The sequence below is a fragment of the Anoplopoma fimbria genome, chromosome 15, assembly GCF_027596085.1.
Source record: "Anoplopoma fimbria isolate UVic2021 breed Golden Eagle Sablefish chromosome 15, Afim_UVic_2022, whole genome shotgun sequence".
Classification (NCBI taxonomy): Eukaryota; Metazoa; Chordata; class Actinopteri; order Perciformes; family Anoplopomatidae; genus Anoplopoma; species Anoplopoma fimbria.
The window spans coordinates 7,284,824-7,294,805 of NC_072463.1; the positions used below are offsets into that span (position 1 = coordinate 7,284,824).

Below are 9,982 nucleotides of genomic sequence, written 5' to 3' on the forward strand. Positions count from 1 at the left end.
AGTGACTGACTGCAGCAACAACGGACACTGATAGGGCCTAAAAGACAGAGGAGGACAGCTATGACCTTGAGGAGCACAACTCCTCAGAAATCGAGTCTCCAGAGAGAGAAAGAGACTCAACTCTGTCAACAGAGAGAGGAAAATCATGCTTTAGTAAAAAGAGAGCTGAGATCTAGTTTTAGAGTTGAAGGAATGATGACAGGAAACCCTCATTAATATGACACACTTGACTTTTACAACCTGTGATGGAATATATATACATATATATATATATTGATAGTAGGTTGATAGTTTCAGTGATGGGAATCTGCTGCCTTCCTCTGACATATGTGAAAGCACATTGAACATATTTAGATTTATGACTGTTGGTTCAACAAAACAAACATTTAGCTTTCAGTGGGACATTTTTAGTTCTTTTCTGACATTTGATAGGCCAAACAATAACATTTAAAAAAGCTATCGTGCTAATTTGAATACAATCTTCTGTTGCAGCCGAAATGTTCTTGTCACCTTTCAGTGAATTCTGCATATCCTGTTTTGTAGGTATGCTTATGCAGCCTTCTAGACTACACCTTATAAGGCCACCAGATCATATTTAAGGACTTGTTCTCAACTTCTCGAGTTTTATAGAAAAAATAGTTTTCAACTGCAAAATTTTACCTTAAGTTGAACCTTAAGTGTGCTTTTGCTTGTGTGTGAAGTTTTTTTTTTTTTTTTTTTTTTTTTTTTTTTTTTAAATCACTGTAGGACAAAAACAGGTTTGCGTTGAACTGCGAGTAAACAGTAGATGAATAAATGCATTTTGTCTGCCGACGCTGTGTTAAAAATGATGCCGTTTACTGAAACAGGAACACATCGGACAATATCGCCTGAGAGATTTTTCATTCGGGCAGGAAACAGGTGCCTCCTCCTAAACCTGGAAGGACAACTGCACCGCACAATAACAAGCAAGCACGATACATCTGAGAGTATTAAAGTAAACAACCGCAGAGTGTGAGGCTTCTTGAGGCCAGGCTGCAGTTTGAACCCTGCTGATCCAGTACAGTTCAAATCTGAACGAGGATCTATTTGCTCCAACATCACTGATTATGTTTAAAGTGCGTAATATAGCTCTTTAGATCATTTCACAGCTACATGTTTTTGTATTTGCTTATAAAAAAGAAAACTGCTGTAAAATCCCCTCCTACATCCCTGCTGTAGTTTCTCCTCAGAGCAGAGACGATCGATCTGATCTACTTAATCAGTCAGGGACATGGCCTTTGAACTGCAGACGTGATTTCCAGCGAGTCTTGTCATTCCCCCCCCTCCCTTCTAGTCGTCACTCCAGGGAGAGATTGCGCCAAACAGCCCCGGCTCGTAAAACTCTTTTCATGTTAAGAACACACCCTGGCTCTTCCCTGACGCAATCCAGAATATCTCAGAAAGTGATATGTGTATATATATATACTTTTCTTAAAGCACGGGTAGATTAACATTGTGGTTCCTAAAGGTCAGGCCCAGATCTGTTTGAAATGAAGATGCTGTATTCAAGCCCAGTATCTGGCCCCCTTTTCTAACTCAAACTACATTCAACATCTCAGTCGAAAAACAACTTCCACGGCTGAGACAAAGCTCTCCACCCCCTGTGTGGCTTCTGTATGGAAAGGGAAGGGGAAAAGGGAATGTTTTGCCTCCCTCCCTCCCTCTCTCTCTCTCTTCTCTCTCTCTCTCCACTCCTCTTCCCTCACCTCCCCTGGGGCAGCGCTGTGTAGTAATAAACGTCCCCCCATAAATCTCCCCCTCACGCCATCATCCCCTCCTCCATCTCAAACTTTTTTTTCTTCTTCTGGTTAACAGCTTCTTTTCTCTCCCCCCCCCCACCATACCCCCCCCCCCCCCCTCCCCTTGTCTTCTCTATTGCAACCCAACCCTGACATTGACTCTGCACATGGCCCATGGCTGCTCTGTCATGGACTTGGATGGGCGGGAGGGAGATGATGGACCACAATGGATTTGTAAAGGTTTCACTCTCTGCAGCACAGCTCTGCAAACATGGCTGTCACTGGCTGTGGTTGAGTCTGGTGAGCTCACTCGTGTATCGTGTTATCGCCCACCTGATGGAATGACACATGCACATATTCAGCAGCATTATACCTGCCGTGGAGGACGAGGGGGCTGCATTGTGAGAAAAGAAAAAGAGAAGGGTTTAATGTGGAAATAACTGTGGTCGGGAAAGAGTTAAAAAGCCCTGGCTGCCTGAATTCACCGGAAAGTCCCATAAGTGACGTTACAGTCCAGCAATTAGGAGTAAATTAATTACAGAGTAGTGGATGGTAGCTGGAACCCTGAGGACAGTGCAGCGCCTCCCAGTAAACAACCCCAGACTGTTTAAGTTCCAGACTGCCATAAGAAAAAGAGGGAAATAAAGTTGTAGCCCAGCCTACTTTTTTTTAAAATCAACTGATAGTTTCTTGAACATTTAAGTTAAGACACTGTTCCTCTGACAAAGTTAACAGAACATGAACAGCATGTGTAGTGTACAAAACAAGTCACTTTCATGTATAATCCAATGTCTTTACTCTCCTGATAAACCAATAAACTTATTGTTTTATTGTTGCTTATTATAGATATTCAGCTGATTTTACTGCTACGTTGGTCAGAGATACAAAGCCAACGACTGTTCAGTATTCACTCTGCGTGCAACCGTGTAGTAATCTCAAACAAACTGACAACCCACTGAAAGTTTGTCCCTTCAGAAGAGGAAGGAGAAGAGAAAAAAAAAAAAAAAGTTAGCAGAAAAAAAGTTACCGCCCAGCACTGCAGGCTCCTCCTGCAAAGGATTATAAAGCAAATGTCGGAGCCTGTGCAGGGCAGAGGGGGAGTTCTGCAGGGCCACAAAAATACACAGGAGCTGCGAACCAGAAACTCAGCAGAACCTGCGCAACTTTTCTAGCAAAGCACACTTTATTTTTTTTTGTTTTTTTTTTGTACTACTTTTTGAATCAACCCTGGTCGCTGCAAAGATGACCACAGCCGTGGTGTCGCCTTTCTTCGACTTCGAAGTAATGAACAAGGTAGCTTCAAAAACTTTTTTCCTCTCTTTTCTCTCTCCCTCCCTCCCTCTCTCCCTCCTCTCCCCCCCTGTGAGCAGCAGTGCGTCCGCCGCTGTGGAGGAATGAGGAGCTGCGTGCCCGCGGCCCTCTCCGCCGTGACGCGCCTGTTTTGGAGACTTGTTTGGAGTCGCTTTACGCGTCACTTTTGACTCCAAAGTCCCCCCATGTCTAAACTTTGTCTTAAAGCGTTCATTTCAGTCACACCAGAGTCTTTAAAAGTGAGCCGAAGTCTGCCGGCAACTTCACATTAACTCTTAACAACTGCTCGAATGTTTTAAAGTTTCATATTCAACATGTGCCACGTCAGATAACCCAAAATGTGTAGTTTTGTTAACCAGGTGCGGCGGTCATTCAGGCCCTCGCTCTGTTAACGAGGGCAGGTTTTTTGCGCCACTTTTTTTTTTTAATACTGCTCACAAAGCAGCCACATGCTCGCTAATCATTGACTAGATTTATCTCTACTTACTATTGCCCCCATAAAACTTGTTTCTGTGATTAACCGTGCGTAATATTTGTTAACACTAACTGGTTTTTGGAGAGTTTACTTTATGGTTTGCATACATTTTAATGTTTTCAGTGTCAGATTTCTAATTCACTTATTCTCTTGTTAATGGGTGACTAAACCAGTCCTCTGCTCTAGTGTGTCAGTGCATTTGAAAAAGAGCAGCTTCTCCCTTGTAATTCATTCAGCAGGATGCTTTGCCACCTTCTTTATCTTTCAAATGTTGCAGCCTCTTTTGTGGCCACGAGCAGCCCGGTGGCCTCTCATGTGCTGCTGCTCCATTTACTAAACAGGCACACATTCCTCACTGGGGCAACTTGCCAAACCAGCTGCTGTTCTATAGGCCTGTATCCGCTTATGTTGTCAGAGCCAAAAAGAACACAGTCATGCAAGAGGAGCCTGTGGATTTTTTTTTTTTTTTCCCTCTCCTAAAAAGTCAGGACCACACTGTGAGCCTAACCGTGTTGATGCTAATGAAATGTCTTCTCTGTGTGTCTGCAGAACAACAAACTGCTCGGCTACAACAACAACCTGGGCTCCCCCCATCCCATGTCTGGCACCAACGTGCCCATCTCCAGCCCCACCGGAGCCCTGCTGGACAGGAAGGCGGTGGGCTCTCCCTCGGTGGGAGGCGTGTACCAGCGGCGGCACTCCGTCAGCAGCACGAAGTTCAGCCAGAACCAGTTTCTGAACAGCCTGAAGGCAGGGGACCACTCCTCATTCATCTCAGGGGTTGGCAATGCCAGCAACAACAAGGAGAACCGCCTGCGAGACCGCTCCTTCTCCGAGACGGGCGAGAGGCTCATCAACAAGTGCCTGGGCCCCGCCAGCCCCACCGGCGGCAGCCAGGTGAACTCCAGCCGCTACAAGACGGAGCTTTGCAGGCCCTTCGAGGAGAACGGCTCCTGCAAGTACGGCGACAAATGCCAGTTTGCTCACGGCATCCATGAACTACGCAGCCTGAGCCGCCACCCCAAATACAAAACCGAGCTGTGCCGCACCTTCCACACCATCGGGTTCTGCCCGTACGGGCCTCGCTGCCATTTCATCCACAACGCCGAGGAGCGCCGCGGACCTCCCCAGCAGTGCTCCCCTCTTAACTCCTCCAACAAGATGGACAGGCCTCGGCTGCAGCACAGCTACAGCTTTGCAGGCTTCTCCAGCTCAGCCGGGCTGAGAGACAGCCCCACCTCCGTCACCCCTCCACCCATGTTCTTCCCTGACGAGGTCCCAGACTGGCCCAGCAGTAACCCCTTCACCTACTCCAGCCAGGAGCTGGCCAACCTGTTCGGGCCCAGCCTCAACGCCGGTCCTCTGGGCACAGAGCCCAACACCCCTGCACCTCCCTCTCCAACCAGCACGCCTTACTATTTCAGACCCATGTTGGAGTCCCCCGGATGTTCGATACTCCATCCAGCCCCCCGACTCTCTGTCAGACCAGGAGGGCTACCAGAGCAGCTCTGGAGGCAGCCTGAGCGGCTCAGAATCCCCCACGCTGGATACAACCCGCCGCCTCCCCATCTTCAGCCGCCTCTCCATCTCTGATGACTAGACTGCAAACATCCCCCCAGTGACTTTAAAGTTCGATGACACACAGAGAACACGGCACTCCCCTCTACCTCTGCACCCTTTCCCCCCAAAGCTTCCCCCCTAAACAACACCGTGTTAGCTCCTTGTTAGCATTGCAAGGATGTAGTCAGTTGAGAGAACTTTCTCTCTCAACTTATTTCACCCCTGTTAATCTGCACAGCAAGTTTTTAAAAAGTACCCTGCCTTGTGTCATAGTGCCAAAAAAAGGAGAGGAAATTGAACAATGAAAATCATGAGAACAAGAATTGACTTTTTTTGCCAGGTGCCACTTGTTTTTTTTTTTTTTTTTTTTTCTTCTTTCTTCTTCATTTATTCTTGAATGTGTAGCAGCACAAGTGGCCTTGGAAAGGGGAGTGCTATGCACTAGCCCCCAACCACCCCCTCCCTCTCCTTCCTCCTCCCACCCTCCTCCCTGATGATACCACTTCCCCCGAGCTAGCTAGAGGGTGCTCACTAACGTAACTGTAGATCTACCGCAGCCGTTTTTTACAGACTGAGTTAAGACAAAAAAAAGGAAAAAATAGACCCTGAAAAGATATGAATAGTTTTTTAAAAAGGAAAGAAAAGTGCCTGGGGCGGTTTCTGCATGTGTTTAGGGTGAATGGACTACTGTTTTTGGTTCTTTCTCATTTACCCCCCACCCCTCCCCTCCCCTGTCACAGTTCTCCTCAAGCCCCGTCTTATGTAATTGTGGACTGGGTGAGTCTGCAGGAAGGACTTTGAACTGGAAGTCGGTTATGCTCCCCCACCCCACCCTCACCTCCCTCCCTCCCTCCTGAGTTTTCTCCTCCTGTTGCTGGTCACTGGCTCTTTATTGGGAAGGAAGTCTTGATATCAAACTGATCATTAAACCTGTAGGACTTTGTCCCGCCTCTCAACCCTGCCCCCCCGCCTTCATCCTTGCTGTTCTGGGGGAATTCCAGCATTCCCATGGTGCAGTTGTACATCCTGCGACACAACGGGATCGGATTTCCAAGCTATTTTACTTTACTTCTCCCCCACTTTAGTACCTGCTCTGAGGAGCACTCTGTACTCATTACATCCCTTTTTTTTTTTTTTTTTTTTTTTTTTTTTTTGCTTTTCTTTATTTGATAATTATTTTTTATTAATGTTATTATTACGGTTATTATTGTTTGAAAAGACTTTCCAGACAGAAGGTTTTTGCTTGTCACTGCTTATTTAACTTATCAGAACATATTTATTGCTGATCATATGCATTTTTTTGTTAATTTTTGTTTTGTATTTATCTGGATAATGAACAATAGAATATATTTTCTTTTATGTTAAATTATGATCTTCCATATTAATCTAAAGATTGTGAAGACGTTTTTGTCAGTTTTCCTTTTTTCACAGTTTAATATATTGTACTTCAATGACTTTTGTTCTGCAACTACACTTTGTCAAAATGAACCTTAATTTAAAGCAAAAAAAAAATGCAAAAAAAGACGTTTTGCGTTTTGATTATTTATTGTACTTTTTTTTTCTTACTCCCTCTTATCGGACTGCAATTCCATCTATACTAGACTTGCTTGTATTCATTCCTGACGTTTTCCCCTTCACATCTTACAATAATCTGACAGTAACGGTAGCTAACTGTTATGACATTGATTCACTTGGTCTGTTTTTTGTCTCGGATCTTGTCCCGGATCCGAGGATTAACTCACAGTACTTGGGTTGACGGTAGAATTTAAGGTGTGCTGGGAGACTTCTCACTGGTTTAGGGGAGTCTTCAAGTCAGAGGACTGGATTTTGGTTAAAATGTCTTCTGTCAGTAAAGGTCTTACACCCCGTCTGTTATTACAAGCAATAGCTGTGACCAAATGGGTTGAGGAAAGTTAATTTTGTTTTCATTTTAATTTTGATTGGATGCTTGATGCACTTGCTTGGCCCCCTCTTGACCATTGGAAGTGCCTCTCTGAATACATTCCAGGTAGCTAAGGCTTCTCTGCCTTTTATATTTGATAAATGGAGGACAATTAAGTTTTTGTTTTAAGTCACTTGTTCCGTGTTTCCTTCACGAGTTTTTGGAAGAGGTGAACAGATTTTGACACAAAGAAAGTAAAACAGTTGAATGTATTTTTTCAGCCAATGTTTTTTTCACTACAGTAATTTCTGTGAGTTTATATGAAAACCTGTCTCTCCCCCCCCCGTCTTTTGTAAGTATTGATTGCAGTTAAGTCAATAAACCCCGTATTTTTTGAAAAGTTAAAACTGTGTAATGAGTTGTGTCCTTTGGTTGAACTGTGATTCAGACGCTCCTACACCATAATGCAGCTATAGACGCGCTGCACATGCATGATGCTACAAAATCGGTTCAATATTGAGTTCAGATAATGTCTTTTTTTTTCTAATCTGTACAACGAAGATTACATTTCAAATTCTCATCATATACATTTGATCTGGTTACTGATAATTCCTTATAATAGACCTTATTTCGGGTGGCGTTAGAGGAGACTGGTTATTTTGACTTGCGCATAAGACAGGACTTCAGGGAAGTTGTGTCAAAGCTTTACATCAGAGGTTTTCAAACCGAGAGGCACGCCCCATAAATCCACTTTGAAATCATAGAAAAAGGACACTCCCTTTATAACTCGAGAACCTGCCTAAGAATCACCACGAATTGAAAGTTTTCTTCAGTTAAAAGTATTCCAGTGATAGCTGTCTACACATCCATTGGTACATTGCAAACAGGATCTGCTAACTGCTTAGTTGGCAAACTTCTAAGTATGCCACTATGCAAAAATGTAATCAAATATAGGCTTAACAAAACAGGGCTCACGTTGTAGCCCAAAGCTCACTGACAGCATGGAAATGTGATTCTTCAATGTCAGACTGCTTTGCATAAAAGGACAAAATGTTTACAAATGCTCTATTTAAAAAAGGTACAAATGGGGAAATAGAACTAGCTGAGCTTCTCTGTAAATAAAGAAGAACTAAAGGGAGTTTCACTGTGGTGGAAGTTGATTGGTGAACTGCACAGAGGAGCAGTCAGGGGTATTGACCTGGGGATGATCAAACTGAGCCGTTTTGGTTACGCAAAGACCAGGCGCTGCTGTTTTCAGCACAAATATTGATCAGTGGGGGTCTGTAACCGTTACGTTTCCGAGAATAAAAAAGAAAGTTTGATTTGCTGAGGTTATCACCCGATCAATGATCCTAAGGTTACAAGTAAACTGATCGATGCGTGTGTGATGATATTCCTCAGAGTATGGGACAAACAATTCATTCATCAGTCATAGGTTGATAGGTTTATCAAAATATACAGCACAGTACCCCATGTGGTCAATTTGACATAAATACATGTAGATAATCACTATTTTCACCATTAATACAGCAGAGTGGTGTTTGATTTCAGTAACAACTCACACTCATCAACACTGCTTCTGCTCTCTCTATCTCTATCTCTATCTCTCTCTCTCTCTCTCTCTCTCTCCGGACACTTCCGTCTGTCCATGTTTATATTCTCTCAGATTGCAAAAAAAAAAGAGCCGGAACAGGAACTCCCTTCCCTCCGCACAATGGTGGGTGCTGACCCGTCACAGCTGACCCGTGGAGGCCTCGTTGTTGCTTTATTTCAGAGAACCTGGGCCTGGTGGATTCATGTCTTGTTCCTTTTACTCACTCCTCATTGACCCAACCAACCATCTCTGAACAAGCTGCCTCCCCGCTGAGAGCCTCTCTGCATACCAGCAAGTTAAACAGGGAAATGTTCTTCCAAACATAGATTCTTTTGATAATCACAGTCGATTACTCACTAGTACATATTGTTTTATTTTGTGTCACACATTCTTTTAAATGCAGAGAAAGTTATAAATACCACAACATGAGTGTACGAGTGTTCATGATGTCCTGCTGATAAAATCCTAATTTTCAAGCACTGATCAACAACAAACTTGGAAGAAGGAGCCACAATGCAACAACACGAAGGAAGTCAACAGAGTTACTTTTAAATAATAACTTTTTCATTATTTGTGAAGTGATAACAGAAAAAAAGGCCATATTGCAATGGGTCATGTTTCACTAGAGCATAGAACATGTATGGGTGCTCTGTTTGAGGTCCTGGAGACCAAAGGCAACCTTTAACAGCTCAAATAATATACTTAACATTGTTTTATTACCTTTATACGTTATAACTTTTATGATAATTGCTTAAAAACACAATTTTAAATTGATGATATGTTGCAGAAGTCTGCTACATAGCCAACCAATGACTTCTATTTGGAGTCTTAGTCACAGTTGTAAAACAGTTAACCATAAATCAAATTAATTTTCATATGCTAAACATCTGTGGTTGGTGTTGACTGTAACTTTTATGCAGCACTACTCCTCCTAAAATCCAAATAATTTCTGATTTCTGTCATTGGAGTTTTTTAACAGGTTGTTCAATGGAGGAGCAGGGAGTTTGATCTAGTTGACCTCAATAAAAAAGTAACATCACTATATGAACTATGTTATTTCCTGATCTGTGAGTGAGTTTTTGGCAAACAGAATGAAAATATATTTGTTCATGCATGGAGCATATAACATATAAAACAAGAAACATTTGTTGTATTAACATTGTTTATGTTCATATTTTGTTACCTCCATCAAATGTGCAATCCTAAATCGTGGCAGAAACCCAGGGAAGGGAATCAATTTTCTACATATTGTGATTTATAAACATAAATATAAAGGAAAGTTTTCTGTATCTCAAACTAAACCAGGTGAATATGACTTGAGAACATCCTTTTTTCTTTTTCTTGCTGCAACCTTTTCAGAAGAACTCAAATCGCATGCAGTTTGACATGAAAGAGGCCCG

The 9,982-nt window shown here is 43.0% G+C and overlaps 1 protein-coding gene across 1 annotated transcript; it reads left to right on the forward strand.

Annotated features, from left to right (window-relative positions):
• The first annotated feature begins 2,831 nt into the window (after positions 1-2,831).
• On the forward strand, positions 2,832-7,330 carry zfp36l1a (zinc finger protein 36, C3H type-like 1a). Its single transcript, XM_054613822.1, is given in 3 exon segments — positions 2,832-3,053; positions 4,096-4,992; positions 4,994-7,330. Coding segments are annotated over 3 exon segments (1,101 nt in total). The 5' UTR covers positions 2,832-3,002; the 3' UTR covers positions 5,147-7,330.
• Positions 7,331-9,982: the final 2,652 nt, after the last annotated feature.